General features: G+C 43.3%; 1 protein-coding gene across 1 annotated transcript in view; it reads right to left on the reverse strand.

Annotated features, from left to right (window-relative positions):
* camk1ga (calcium/calmodulin-dependent protein kinase IGa) overlaps positions 1–15,545 on the reverse strand; it is a 36,322-nt gene that overhangs the window by 12,448 nt on the left and 8,329 nt on the right. The window contains exons 3-10 of the mRNA XM_075462292.1: positions 15,210–15,335; positions 14,677–14,751; positions 13,373–13,511; positions 10,549–10,672; positions 5,929–6,004; positions 5,203–5,315; positions 4,470–4,548; positions 191–278 (exon numbers count right to left, since the gene is read on the reverse strand). Of these exons, the coding sequence (XP_075318407.1) occupies positions 191–278; positions 4,470–4,548; positions 5,203–5,315; positions 5,929–6,004; positions 10,549–10,672; positions 13,373–13,511; positions 14,677–14,751; positions 15,210–15,335 (820 nt within the window). The remainder of the gene's footprint in view (positions 1–190; positions 279–4,469; positions 4,549–5,202; positions 5,316–5,928; positions 6,005–10,548; positions 10,673–13,372; positions 13,512–14,676; positions 14,752–15,209; positions 15,336–15,545) is intronic.

Raw genomic sequence — 15,545 nt, forward strand, 5'->3', positions numbered from 1 at the left:
GTCCATGTACACCTTTGGGTATCAGAGCGTTAAGTGTCTCGACCTGTGGGGGGGGGCGGGGGATCGACCTGTTGAGGAGGACTACTCTAGTTCCTGAGCCCCAGCTGGCGTGTTTTCTGCTCATTTGGATTTCAGTCAGTGGGGTTAGTTCACCTGCCTCAGCTGGACGGCAGGCGGCAGTGTCACTCACCTTCCATTTGGATTTGGCAAAGTTTCTCTCCATCTGTTCACAGACGGAGTGGTAAATGTCCAAGTCTTTAGCTGTGTCCTCAGCAATCCTGGAATCAAGTCAGAGATACAAGTTAGTGTGGAAAAACAAAGGAGAAAGAGAGATGAAAGAAGGCAGAGATGAAAGGCAGAGATGAAAGAAGGCAGAGATGAAAGAAGGCAGAGATGAAAGGCAGAGATGAAAGAAGGCGGATATGAATGAAGGCAGAGATGAAAGAAGGCAGAATTGAAAGAAGGCAGAGATGAAAGAAGGCAGAATTGAAAGAAGGCAGAAATGAATGAAGGCAGAGATGAAAGAAGGCAGAGATGAAAGAAGGCAGAGATGAAAGAAGGCAGAAATGAAAGAAGGCAGAAATTAATGAAGGCAGAGATGAAAGAAGGCAGAATTGAAAGAAGGCAGAGATGAAAGAAGGCAGAGATGAAAGAAGGCAGAGATGAATGAAGGCAGAGATGAAAGAAGGCAGAGATGAAAGGCAGAGATGAATGAAGGCAGAGATGAAAGGCAGATGAAAGAAGGCAGAGATGAAAGAAGGCAGAAATGAATTAAGGCAGAGATGAAAGAAGGCAGAGATGAAAGGCAGAGATGAAAGAAGGCAGAAATGAATGAAGGCAGAGATGAAAGAAGGCAGAGATGAAAGAAGGCAGAGATGAAAGGCAGAGATGAAAGGCAGAGATGAAAGGCAGAAATGAAAGAAGGCAGAGATGAAAGAAGGCAGAGATGAAAGGCAGAAATGAAAGAAGGCAGAGATGAAAGAAGGCAGAGATGAAAGGCAGAGATGAAAGGCAGAGATGAAAGGCAGAAGTGAAAGAAGACAGAGATGAAAGAAGGCAGAGATGAAAGAAGGAAGAGATGAAAGAAGGCAGAGATGAAAGAAGGCAGAGATGAAAGGAGGAAGAGATGAAAGAAGGCAGAGATGAAAGAAGGCAGAGATGAAAGAAGAAAGATGAATGAAGGCAGAGATGAAAGAAGGCAGAGATGAAAGAAGGCAGAATTGAAAGAAGGCAGAGATGAAAGAAGGCAGAGATGAATGAAGGCAGAGATGAAAGAAGGCAGAGATGAAAGAAGGCGGATATGAATGAAGGCAGAGATGAAAGAAGGCAGAGATGAAAGAAGGCAGAAATGAAAGAAGGCAGAGATGAAAGAAGGCAGAGATGAAAGGCAGAGATGAAAGAAGGCAGAATTGAAAGAAGGCAGAGATGAAAGAAGGCAGAGATGAAAGAAGGCAGAAATGAATGAAGGCAGAGATGAAAGAAGGCAGAGATGAAAGAAGGCAGAGATGAAAGAAGGCAGAGATGAAAGAAGGCAGAAATGAATGAAGGCAGAGATGAAAGGCAGAGATGAAAGAAGGCAGAGATTAATGAAGGCAGAGTTGAAAGAAGGCAGAGATGAAAGGCAGAGATGAAAGAAGGCAGAGATGAAAGGCAGAGATGAATGAAGGCAGAGATGAATGAAGGCAGAGATGAAAGAAGGCAGAGATGAAAGGCAGAGATGAAAGAAGGCAGAAATGAAAGGCAGAGATGAAAGAAGGCAGAATTGAAAGAAGGCAGAGATGAAAGAAGGCAGAAATGAATGAAGGCAGAGATGAAAGAAGGCAGAATTGAAAGAAGGCAGAGATGAAAGAAGGCAGAAATGAAAGGCAGAGATGAAAGAAGGCAGAAATGAATGAAGGCAGAGATGAAAGAAGGCAGAATTGAAAGAAGGCAGAGATGAAAGAAGGCAGAGATGAATGAAGGCAGAGATGAAAGGCAGAGATGAAAGAAGGCAGAGATGAAAGGCAGAGATGAAAGAAGGCAGAGATGAATGAAGGCAGAGATGAATGAAGGCAGAGATGAAAGAAGGCAGAGATGAAAGGCAGAGATGAAAGAAGGCAGAGATGAAAGGCAGAGATGAATGAAGGCAGAGATGAATGAAGGCAGAGATGAATGAAGGCAGAGATGAAAGAAGGCAGAGATGAAAGGCAGAGATGAAAGAAGGCAGAAATGAATGAAGGCAGACATGAAAGAAGGCAGAGATGAAAGGCAGAGATGAAAGGCAGAGATGAAAGGCAGAAATGAAAGAAGGCAGAGATGAAAGAAGGCAGAGATGAAAGAAGGCAGAGATAAAAGGCAGAGATGAAAGAAGGCAGAGATGAAAGAAGGCAGAGATGAAAGGCAGAGATGAAAGGCAGAAATGAAAGAAGGCAGAGATGAAAGAAGGCAGAAATGAAAGAAGGCAGAAATGAAAGAAGGCAGAGATATAAGGCAGAGATGAAAGAAGGCAGAGATGAAAGAAGGCAGAGATGAAAGGCAGAGATGAAAGAAGGCAGAGATGAAAGAAGGCAGAGATAAAAGGCAGAGATGAAAGAAGGCAGAGATGAATGAAGACTACAAGCATGTCTTAAAGACATAAAGACCTGGATGACTCAGAACTGTCTGCTGCTAAATTCAGACAAAACTGAAGTCGTTATCTTTGGACCTGAGCGTTTCAGGGAGAAATTGTCTAGCTATATAGTTACTCTAGATGGTATTTCCTTGGCTTCTAGTTCTACAGTGAGGAACCTTGGAGTTATTTTTGACCAGAACTTATCATTTGACTCGCATATAAAACAGGTTTCTAGGACTGCCTTCTTTCACCTTCGTAATATTGTTAAAATCAGGAACATCTTGTCTCAGAGTGATGCAGAAAAACTAATTCATGCATTTGTTACTTCAAGATTGGACTACTGTAATTCTTTATTATTGGGCTGTCCCACATATTCTCTGAAAAGCCTTCAGTTGATCCAAAATGCTGCAGCCAGAGTTTTGACGAGAACTAACAGGAGAGATCATATTTCTCCAGTTTTAGCTTCTCTTCATTGGCTCCCTGTTAAATTCAGAATAGAATTTAAGATTCTTCTCCTCACATATAAAGCTCTTAATGACCGAGCTCCATCATATCTTAAAGATCTCATTGTAAGATATTTTCCTAACAGAGCACTTCGTTCCCAAACTGCAGGTTTACTTGAGGTTCCCAGAGTTTCTAAAAGTAGAATGGGAGGCAGAGCCTTCAGTTATCAGGCCCCTCTATTGTGGAATAAGCTGCCAGTTAATGTCCGGGAAGCAGACACCCTTTCCACTTTTAAGAACAGGCTTAAAACTTTCCTTTTTGATAAAGCTTATAGTTAGGGATGGCTCAGGTGATCCTGAAACATCCCATAGTTAAGCTGCTATAGGCCTAGACTGCTGGGGGGCCTCATCTGTCACACCTTTCCTCACTTTACTCTCTTTATGTATATGTGATATTATTGTGGTCATTAACTCGTGTTTCCCTGTTCCAACAGATATCCTTTGAATGGTGTTACAGTGCCGCCGTCACGGTGGCCCCCTGCCCCCCCCCCCCCCCCCCCCCTTTCTGTCTTCTCAAACCCCAGCTGGTCGAGGCGGATGGCCACCCTTCCTGAGTCTGGTTCTGCCAGAGGTTTCTTCCTGTTAAAAGGGAGTCGTTTCTCTCCACAGTCGCCTCAGGCACGCTCAGGCCGGGAGATTGGACCAAAAAACAAAAAGTTTTCAGTGCAATCTGTTGGTTTTCTTAGCTAGGAAATTGTTTTTGAATTGGCTCTATATGAACGAATTGGATTATTTTATGAATTATGATTATTATTAATTAATTGAATTCCAATTGGCTTGAATTGGACTTACTATCTAAGTGCCTTGAGATGACATTTGTTGTATTTGGCGCTATATAAATAAAAATGAATTGAATTGAATTGAATGAAGGCAGAGATGAAAGAAGGCAGAGATGAATGAAGGTAGAGATGAAAGGCAGAGATGAAAGAAGGCAGAGATGAAAGAAGGCAGAGATGAAAGAAGGCAGAGATGAAAGAAGGCAGAGATGAATGAAGGCAGAGATGAAAGAAGGCAGAGATGAAAGGCAGAGATGAAAGAAGGCAGAGATGAAAGAAGGCAGAGATGAAATAAGGCAGAGATGAAAGAAGGCAGAGATGAAAGAAGGCAGAGATGAAAGATGGCAGAGATGAAAGGCAGAGATGAAAGAAGGCAGAGATGAAAGAAGGCAGAGATGAAAGATGGCAGAGATGAAAGGCAGAGATGAAAGAAGGCAGAGATGAAAGAAGGCAGAGATGAAAGATGGCAGAGATGAAAGGCAGAGATGAAAGAAGGCAGAGATGAAAGAAGGCAGAGATGAAAGAAGGCAGAGATGAAAGAAGGCAGAGATGAAAGGAGGCAGAGATGAAAGGGCATGTCAGCGGCAGAGGGGGACTCACCAGGGGTGCTGGAGCGCCTGTTCAGTGGTGAAGCGTTTCATGGGGTTCTTCTCCATCATGTTCCTGATAAAGTCTTTGGCTGTTGACACATGAAATGGACAAATCTTAACCTTAGTTTAACCACCTGTTGCTCCTGCACATGGACAATGATGCACGTTTAAGCCCCTACAGCAACAGTACATGTTTAAATCTATACTCATTTGTTAAGGGGCTCCTTCACAAAACACGTATCGTTAGACCAGCGATACAGATGTGTCATTTGCATTTCTGTAAATGCATTCCTTCTCTCTGGACTTTATAGATGGGTGTAAGTTTTTTATGTTGGACCAGTTCTAAATTCTAAAATATAGATTCATAGATTTATTTTTTTTCTTAGGTCAGAAAGACTGCTGACATGGCAGTTTATAAAATTCCTCAAAAAGGTGTGTGCTGTCATAGCAGGGTAAGAGCTGGCCTAATCCAGCAGGTCAGAGCACTATTAATGTCTTCAGCAGATGATGTCCACATGCAGTCTATATCGAGCTAATCTAAAAGATTACGTGAACTCATCCTGCTCTATGCTTAGCTATCAGCTGCAGTTCATCGCACCATTTGCTGGAACAACCAGAACTGTAAAAAATGAAGGGGCAGCACATCTTTGGTGGGTATCGTATCTCGATACAGTCCTTTTGGAATTATCTGTCTGGAAATGTCTGCTCTACCACGTCTGTTGGGCGAGGAGAGTATGGCGTACCTGACTCAGAGACGTTATCCCAGAAAGGTGAATGGAAGGCGTACTCAGCCCTCATGATCTTTGAAAACAGACGAGTCTCGTTGTCTTCAAAGAATGGAGGGTAGCCGCAAAGCCTGCAAACACAGAAGTGCCTCATGGTATCTGCAGAATTTGGATCAGTACTTCATCCACCACTCTATCTCTAAATGTTTTGCCCTTGAACACCTGTGAGTTTTGCTTCCTCACATTGTTTTCAGCACATTTTCCCACTTAGTTGATTATTCCTTCCACCACTCAGTCACTGCTAACTTTGTCCATACTCCCCAGTGGTTTTTTGTTTGTTGTTACTAGTGTTCCCTGTGCTTTGCCTGTTATGGCTGCTAAGGAACCTCAGCAGTTAGTACTGTTTGTCAGCAGGATCCCTGAAACGACTTGGACGGATTGAGAGGAAGACTTTTCTGGAGGTGGGCCAGGGCCCAGCTTTCCCAGCCTTGGCAGAGGTATGCAGTCTGCTCTTGCTCTGGTCTCCCTCGTGTTTCTTGATTTCTGGTGTTCCCTGTGTGGTTTTTAAAATGACTGCATGCTTTGTGGGTTTGGCCTTTTGTCTGATTTAGTCCTGGTTAGTCCACGCTCCCTGTCTGTTCATTCAACTTTGGATTTTGGACTGGAATTTCTTCTGGTGTCCTCCAGCTGAAAATAGCTACGTATAATTTGTCATGTTAATGTTGCAAAAAGAAATGTACTTACAGGATATAAGTGATTACTCCGATGGACCAGCAGTCCACTGCTTTGCTGTAGGGTTTCTGAGCCAAAACCTCAGGGGCTGTAACATGACACACACACTGGTGAGTAACATATGAGTTGAAGAAGAAGCTTTAAATATGGATTATCTCATAGAAATGAGAAACTTCAACTACAATTACTATAGCCATATAGTTTGACATTTTCTGGAAAGTACTAAATCATTTTGACTAATCTGAATAACTTTCGCTTCAAGCATTTTAAATGAAAACTGTATTTATCAGCAGCTCAAGAGAAGAGCTGAAATAGGACTGACTGTTCAATTCTTTCTCAAAGTTTCATGGACAAAATGTCTGGAATTGCTGTTCAGTACTGAGGCTGAATGCTGTGACCCCCAAACTCCTGAGGTGTGATGAAGGGGAACACCAGTCTGCATCAAAGGAAAGGGCCTCTGTTTGTGCCTGAAAGGTTATGGATGTGATCCCTACAGGGCAAAGTCTCTCTTAAGAAGATGCTTTGTTGTATGAGGGCAACAGGGCAAAGTCTCTCTAAAGAAGATGCTTTGCTGTATGAGGGCAACAGGGCAAAGTCTCTCTAAAGAAGATGCTTTGTTGTATGAGGGCAACAGGGCAAAGTCTCTCTAAAGAAGATGCTTCGTTGCATAAGGGCAACAGGGCAAAGTCTCTCTAAAGAAGATGCTTCGCTGTATGAGGGCAACAGGGCAAAGTCTCTCTAAAGAAGATGCTTCGTTGTATAAGGGCAACAGGGCAAAGTCTCTCTAAAGAAGATGCTTCGCTGTATGAGGGCAACAGGGCAAAGTCTCTCTAAAGAAGATGCTTCGTTGTATGAGGGCAACAGGGCAAAGTCTCTCTAAAGAAGATGCTTTGTTGTATGTGGGCAACAGGGCAAAGTCTCTCTAAAGAAGATGCTTCGTTGTATAAGGGCAACAGGGCAAAGTCTCTCTAAAGAAGATGCTTCGCTGTATGAGGGCAACAGGGCAAAGTCTCTCTAAAGAAGATGCTTTGTTGTATAAGGGCAACAGGGCAAAGTCTCTCTAAAGAAGATGCTTTGTTGTATGAGGGCAACAGGGCAAAGTCTCTCTAAAGAAGATGCTTCGCTGTATGAGGGCAACAGGGCAAAGTCTCTAAAGAAGATGCTTTGTTGTATGAGGGCAACAGGGCAAAGTCTCTCTAAAGAAGATGCTTTGTTGTATGAGGGCAACAGGGCAAAGTCTCTCTTAAGAAGATGCTTTGCTGAATGAGGGTAACAGGGCAAAGTCTCTCTAAAGAAGATGCTTCGCTGTATGAGGGCAACAGGGCAAAGTCTCTCTAAAGAAGATGCTTCGCTGTATGAGGGCAACAGGGCAAAGTCTCTCTAAAGAAGATGCTTTGTTGTATAAGGGCAACAGGGCAAAGTCTCCCTTAAGAAGATGCTTCGTTGTATGAGGGCAACAGGGCAAAGTCTCTCTTAAGAAGATACTTTGTTGTATGAGGGCAACAGGGCAAAGTCTCTCTAAAGAAGATGCTTCGTTGTATGAGGGCAACAGGGCAAAGTCTCTCTAAAGAAGATGCTTTGCTGTATGAGGGCAACAGGGCAAAGTCTCTCTAAAGAAGATGCTTCGTTGTATAAGGGCAACAGGGCAAAGTCTCTCTAAAGAAGATGCTTCGTTGTATGAGGGCAAAAGGGCAAAGTCTCTCTAAAGAAGATGCTTCGTTGTATGGGGGCAACAGGGCAAAGTCTCTCTAAAGAAGATGCTTCGTTGTATGAGGGCAACAGGGCAAAGTCTCTCTAAAGAAGATGCTTTGTTGTATGAGGGCAACAGGGCAAAGTCTCTCTAAAGAAGATGCTTCGTTGTATAAGGGCAACAGGGCAAAGTCTCTCTAAAGAAGATGCTTCGCTGTATGAGGGCAACAGGGCAAAGTCTCTCTAAAGAAGATGCTTTGCTGTATGAGGGCAACAGGGCAAAGTCTCTCTAAAGAAGATGCTTTGTTGTATGAGGGCAACAGGGCAAAGTCTCTCTAAAGAAGATGCTTTGTTGTATGAGGGCAACAGGGCAAAGTCTCTCTAAAGAAGATGCTTCGCTGTATGAGGGCAACAGGGCAAAGTCTCTCTAAAGAAGATGCTTTGTTGTATGAGGGCAACAGGGCAGGCGTGAACAGGGAACAGGGGAGGAACTCTACAGAGGGCAGCTCAGAAGGCAACCATCACTGTGATTAACAATCATTCATGATTGCACCTTTAGGAACCGTTGTAACAAAATGATGCAACACACTCAAAATCATTACCTCTGTCCAAAGATATTTCATTTTTTTTAAATGGTTTGTTCCTGGGTCAAGTAAAGAGTCGAGGAAGAGGAATAAGAGTTGTCTGCTAAAAAACTGCCAAAGTAAATTTGATGAAAATTGGTGGAGATCTGCTAAATGGGAAAAGCAATGTCTGTGTCAATTTGAATCCCTTTCATAAAGAGTTGGAAATACAACATGGTCTCCGTCAACACAGTCGAAACCCAGAACATGGAAGAGCTAAGTGGGTCCACAGCGAAAAACAGAACTTTTCCTGACAAAAAGGGTCAAATTAAAAAACAACTATTAAAAGGTACCAAAATGAAGAATTTGTGAAAGTGGTTTCTACTTTGCTGGAAGTTGTGATGGGTTGGGTTCACATTTAACTCATTGGCTGCCAGCCATTTTCAGTTCAGAGACACCCATACTGCCAAGTGTTTTTCAGTATTTTGACTGATTTTCCAAGACCCACAGAAAAGTGTGTCTTATGACTATGTACACATTGAAATTACCAAAAGAAAGAGTAGACTCTCTTCTTTGATCAGGAAAAAAAAGTTTGTTTCTAGCATTTTCAGTCTTTTAGTAATAGACAGTAAAACATAGGTTGGTTTCACCAAAAACAGCTGTTTGACCCAAAAAAATTGAGAAAACGAGCTCTTTTTTTTTTTGTGCATAGTGGCACTGCTGCCACCTAGCGGGTAATTTTGCCAGTATATTCTCTGTTTAGTGTTTACAAGCCTAAGATTTAGTGACGAACTCCGCTAGATTGTCCCCCAGCCCGCTCCGTTAAAAAACACAATTGACGTCTATAGACGTCTTTGGCAGTGAACAGTTTTTTTTAAATTGACGTCTATAGACGTCAATGGCACCGAAAGAGTTAATTAAAAACTCTCGGTTAGGGTTAGGAATGAAAAAACACCATAGTTGGGTGCTGCTGCGTACAAACAGCATCAGAGCTCTGATTTACAGCCTTCCCTGCGCCAGTCCAGCTGTATGTGCTCTGGACACAGCTGGGCTGGCACTTCTCTCAGGCCTGGCTTTAGCAGGATTACTCTGAAAGCGTTCCAGCAAAGATGGAGCATATCCCTGCTCAGAATCAACTGTTGATGCTAATCCAGATGTGGATGCAGGATGCTTCCTTCAGCTTTTGCAGAAGTCTTAAACTGTTCTTTCTTTTGATAATTTGACCAGATGATTGGACTGATTTCAAAATAATTTACACCCAAAAAGAAACAATATCTCTAAAAGAAGCTTTCACAATGCTTTCGTCTGGAGTTAAAACTGAAAGAAAATCGACTCGTTTTTCAGCTGTGTTAAAGGGGAACTCCGGGGCATTTGAAGCGTGTTTCCATTGCTAGAGGTTGTCAAATAATGCTAGTATGACACAGAGAGGTGCGTATCTGCGCTCCCTGTGTGGAGATTGCTCTGTCCGCACAGCATGTCATGCGAGGCTAATACGTGGTGGCTAAGGGGCAAGCGCTAACCCTTCCACGTAAAACAACAACTTGCACACTGCAGAAACGTCACACCACTTTATAACCCATCCGACAATAAAGTCACAAGCCTTACCATCAAAACCATATGCATGGTTCTCACATTACTGGCATGGGGACGTTACAAAACAACTTTATAAACAGCATGTAACTCACCGGCTGGTTGTAGGCTCGCGCATGTGAAAGCCCAAAAGAGTCGATGGAGAATAATCCCATATACAAAACAATTATATTCTCTAGAAAAACTGCGTTCAAGTATTTAAAACATTACAACAATATTACTGGGCATGTATTGTTGTAATGTTTTAAATACTTGAACGCAGTTTTTCTAGAGAATATAATTGTTTTGTATATGGGATTATCCTCCATCGACTCTTCTGGGCTTTCACATGCGCGAGCCTACAACCAGCCGGTGAGTTATATGCTGTTTATAAAGTTGTTTTGTAACGTCCCCATGCCAGTAATGTGAGAACCATGCATATGGTTTTGATGGTAAGGCTTGTGACTTTATTGTCGGATGGGTTATAAAGTGGTGTGACGTTTCTGCAGTGTGCAAGTTGTTGTTTTACGTGGAAGGGTTAGCGCTTGCCCCTTAGCCACCACGTATTAGCCTCGCATGACATGCTGTGCGGACAGAGCAATCTCCACACAGGGAGCGCAGATACGCACCTCTCTGTGTCATACTAGCATTATTTGACAACCTCTAGCAATGGAAACACGCTTCAAATGCCCCGGAGTTCCCCTTTAATGACTATTTAAAGTCATTGAAAGTGATTTACTATTTAAAGTTATCAAACTACTATTGAAATGACACAATTTTTTCGTACCAAATAAAGAAGGGATTAACTCACCAACATATCCTGGTGTACCACAAGCCGTAGACATCACACCGTGCTCCAGTGTCTTAGACAGACCAAAGTCACTGACCATGATCTTAGCGTTCTCATCTGTGTTGTAGTACAGCAGGTTCTCCGGCTGCTCAGGGAGACAAAAGCACAAATGTAGGCTCTGTGTGCAGGGGGACCAGGTTTTCCTGTTGTGGGGACATAAATATGTTTTCACAGTCACGTTATTGAAACACGTCCTCCTTTGAAAGCATTTCCATTCGAGTTAGACAGAGATTCCATGCTCTGGGTGAACTCAGCCGCAGGGCCTGAGGGACATGCAGTGTATTGGGTCATCCTAACCAGTCTGCAGCGGGACATCAGGTCCCTCTGCAGCAGACTGCATGCAGCTCCACTATCTCTGAGCACGCTGACTACAGGACTGAGCTTTGGTCTTATTGCAGTGCCCTGCATGGTCGGCATAGCTGACCCATATGTGGGAAAAGATTATGTCCAGCTGAACATGGAGACCCCCGTAACTTGGAGGAGGCAATTTGTGAAATTGGAAGGAAAAAGACACTTATCTGAAAGCCCCTCATAAACCCATCACCCCTCCCAATGTGGAAAACCTGGGAGCTCCAGGCCCAGGTTACCTACACTTTCCAACGCCTGCCTGAATATCAAGGTGACGGTGTCAGTCAGCACGCTTTGACCAACAGTAGTGATGGGTGTGTAGAGCTAAAAGAATATTCTCTCCTCTCCTACTCTGAAATAATACCTACAAACAAGCTTTCCTGTTCTGGTCATACTCCTTTTCATGTTGTCTCTGTGGCCAAATCTTTTAAATATTCTAAAGTTGGAAAAAGCCCAGGTCCTGATAATAACAGTGGTCAACTGCTCTCCTCCTGTGTGGAACAGTTAGCTCCCTTTTTTCATCGTATCTTCCAGCTGTCATTGAACCAACAGAAGTTGCTGGAAGCAGTCCATGGTGATACCTGTGGCTCAGAGCAGCCACCCTAAAGCTGGGAATGATTTTAGACCTTTGGCTCAGAGCAGCCACCCTAAAGCTGGGAATGATTTTAGACCTGTGGCTCAGAGCAGCCACCCTAAAGCTGGGAATGATTTTAGACCTTTGGCTCAGAGCAGCCACCCTAAAGCTGGGAATGATTTTAGACCTGTGGCTCAGACCAGCCACCCTAAAGCTGGGAATGATTTTAGACCTGTGGCTCAGAGCAGCCACCCTAAAGCTGGGAATGATTTTCGACCTGTGGCTCAGAGCAGCCACCCTAAAGCTGGGAATGATTTTAGACCTGTGGCTCAGAGCAGCCACCCTAAAGCTGGGAATGATTTTAGACCTGTGGCACGGACCTCCCTTGTCATGAAGTCCTTTGAAAAATTGATGAAGAGAGATGTTCTTATGAAGACTGAATACCTACTGGACCCTTTACAGTTTGCCTACAGGGCCGGTCGAGTTGAGGATGCTGCTGCCACCTTATTAAACTGGTAACAAAAACCATGCTAAGCTGCTGTTTGAAGATTTTTCATCTGCTTTTAACACAATCCAGCCCCACATTCTGATCCATAAGCTTCTAAACATTTTTCATGGATTCTCGACTTTGTAACATCCAGAACACAGAGAGTGAGGGTGAATGGATGCATGATCCACTGGCTCTCCCCGAGGCTTCGTCCTCTGCCCTCTCCTCTATATTCTCTACACCGACGATTGCTGCCGTCGGCATGAGAATAGATCCATTTTAAAACGATTCAGTAACAGTCAGTCTTTTACATGATGATGAATATGCCCACGGTCCTGTGGTCAGTGAATTTGAAGTCTGGTCTTTGAAGTCTGGACAATGCTTTTCTCCAGTTAAATGTACAGAAAACTAAGGACATGTGCATTGAGTTCAGACAAAAGCCCCATAACACCAATCCAAAAACAGAAATCAAAGGTCAGACAGTGGACATCGTCGAAACTTATTCTGGATAATAAGTTCAATTTCACCTGCCATTCAGAGAACCTGCAAACAAAGGGCCAGCAGCGACTGTCCTGTCTGAGAAAACTCTCCAGGTTTCAGATGGATCAGTCCCTGATGGTCTTATTCTACAGATCATATACTGAATCTGTGCTGACCTTCTCTCCTCTGCTGGTTTGGTAACCCTGGCAACAAGGTCCAAAACTGCACTGAGCAGAGAGATAAAGGCGAGCAACAGGATTCTGGGAGTTGAACGGTGCACCCTTACGGATCTGTTCAACAGACAGATAATCAGGAGGGCTGATGCCACTCTGTCTGACAGCTCCCATCCTTTCCATTCTGAGCTCCAGTTTCTGCCTTCCTGCCCCGGCTCAGACTTCCTGTATGAAGAGCAACAGGTACAGGCAGTACTTCGTCCCTACGGCTGTTTCCCTTTTACTCAGGACAGGGGAGGAGGAGTCGTGCCTGATTGGTCGATATTGTTTTTGTTGTTGTTTCTGTTTCTTGTGGTGTTATTGATGTTGGCAGAAATTGATGACACGCACTGTTCGCTCCTCATAGGAGCTGCTACTGATGTTGTTTCGGCACACTGTATTATCCCTCCCTCTTCGACTTTTCATCGTATGTCTTTTATTTTGTATGTCCTTTTTACTTGCTGCAACACTAATTGCCCTACGGGGGCACAAATGAATCTGAATCTGAATCTGAATCTGAACATATGTTAGTAATTATGTCACATAAGCCTTCTATAGGTTTGGTTTACAGAGATTAAACGGATAAACAGAATCTTATGTCATTCTGTGTGTGTGTTAAAATGCTTGTCAGGCTTGAGCTATGTTGTGGTTCCGATAGTTGTTGGGCACAGGTGTGTGTGTTACCTTCAGGTCCCGGTGTACGATGCCGTTTTGGTGCAGGTAGCTGACAGCCTGCAGCACCTGTTTGATCACTTTGGTGGCGTCCTTCTCAGTGTAAACCCCCTTGTCTAAAATGCGATCAAATAGTTCACCGCCGGACACCCTGTGAATGCACACAGACACACAAAAGTAGAATCATCAGTGTGACATCATCATTTAAGAACCCTGCAGCCTTCACTCACCTCCTTTACCTACTTCTGAGAGTTGGTGGACAAAAATCTTTGTTCAAGATTTGTAAAGCCTCCACCCATTTTCTATCCCCGCTTCATCCAACTGACACCCTGCACAGGGCCACACAGAGACAAACTCCACACACGCCCACACTCACTCCCAGGGCCACTCAGACTCACCACTTACCCTGACATGCATGTTTTTGGTGGTGGCAGGAAGCCGGGGCATACACGCATACACAGGGAGAACATGCAAACTCCACACAGACAGAACCACCTGGGATCAGAACCTGGAACCCTCTTTCTGATTTGTAAAGCACTAAAATATCATTTTACATCTTCACTGAGTCAACGCAGCAGGATGAATACGTTCAGTCATCAGCTGCTGACTCATACGAGGCTGCAGAGAGGAGTCCTGAACCCCTCCGTTCCTTTCTCCAGTACAACGTGGCATTTTGGCTTTTTTCTGACGTGTTTCACTTCATTGTGACTTGAGGGGAACTTTTATGCTGTCTCCTTACTGTGACGTGGATCAAAACTGAATCACACACTCACATTCAGCCAGCTATTACATAACACTTTTGAGCTCAACTTGGCAAATGGCATAACAAGGTAAGGAAAAATACACTTTACCCAAAGAAACTTTTTGATTTTAGCCGATATCAATAAGCGAACATAGCGTACTTGTATGTAAAAGACAAAAGCTATTAGTTAATGGTAGTATATCATAGTGTCATTGTAAAACTAACATGTTCACGGGATTTTTCCACATTTTGTTAGGTGTTTTTGTCAGATTTCACTGCAGTGTGCCAGATGAGACACATTGCTAGTGTTGTGCCATACTAAGTGATCAATAAGAATGAGTTCACTTGGGGCAGTCAGTGGTGTAGTGGATTAAGCAGCTGCCCCATGTACGGGGGCTGCGGTCCTCGTTGCGGCTGGCCCCGGTTCAAGTCCCGCACCGGAAGGCCCTTTGCTACGTGTCTTCCCCCTCTCTTTGCCCCCTGCTTCCTGTCTCTCTCTCCAACTGTCTATCCATTAAAGGCATAAAAAGCCCAAAAAATATAAAAATAAATAAATAAGAATGAGTTCACTTACAGTTGCATGACGAGGTAGTAATGGGTTCTGCTCTCATAGAAGTCTTCCAATTCCACCACATTCTCATGTTTTATCCTGAAACAGTGAGAAATAGAACACTGACTCTGTGTGTGCTGAATGCTACACCTGCTTCCAAATGGAGGGAAAATCAACTCAGTTCAGTTACACATGTGTCACACATGCTTTGTACACATGATCTACTGTTTACAGTATAAACACGTATTCAATGATTTGCATGTGCAGAAGCCTTTTTGAACAGGAAAATGATCCCATCTGTGAGGTTGAAGATAAAACATTCATGTTTGTGCGGGTTGTGATGTGTGCATTATTTACACCGGAAATGTTTTGCACCGTTTACAAGTCATGTATTACACATGTGTGACTGTATTGAGTTGATTTTCTCTGGTACTGTCTGGCTAAACTTTTACTCAAAGCAGCATTAGCATGAACCAGTAACTGGTTATTTGTCTAATTGAAGACACAGCTGGTGCACAGCTCTCTGCTGGGACGAATCTGATGAAAATGGGTTTTACCTCCTCAGAACATTGATTTCATTTTCCAGGTTGCTTTGAACGAGGTGTTTTTTCTTCAGACATTTCAGGGCATAAAGGTTTCCTGTTTTCTTCTCCCTAACCATGAAGACTTCTGAAAATGACCCCCTGCAAAAAAAACAGCAAAGAAAAGCAGACAAAGTCAATAATTGCAAATGTGAAAAGTTGTAAAGGAAATATTACATTAAAGTTCCACAAAAGCAATATAATATTCACAACTCTGTTTACAACTCAACAGAATGTAAATATGCAGATTAAATAATATATTGCAATAGATAAATGCTTTTCATCTAAAAATGACACTTTTCGAAGAGGAAC

The sequence above is a fragment of the Odontesthes bonariensis genome, chromosome 3 (assembly GCF_027942865.1).
Source record: "Odontesthes bonariensis isolate fOdoBon6 chromosome 3, fOdoBon6.hap1, whole genome shotgun sequence".
Lineage (NCBI taxonomy): Eukaryota > Metazoa > Chordata > Actinopteri > Atheriniformes > Atherinopsidae > Odontesthes > Odontesthes bonariensis.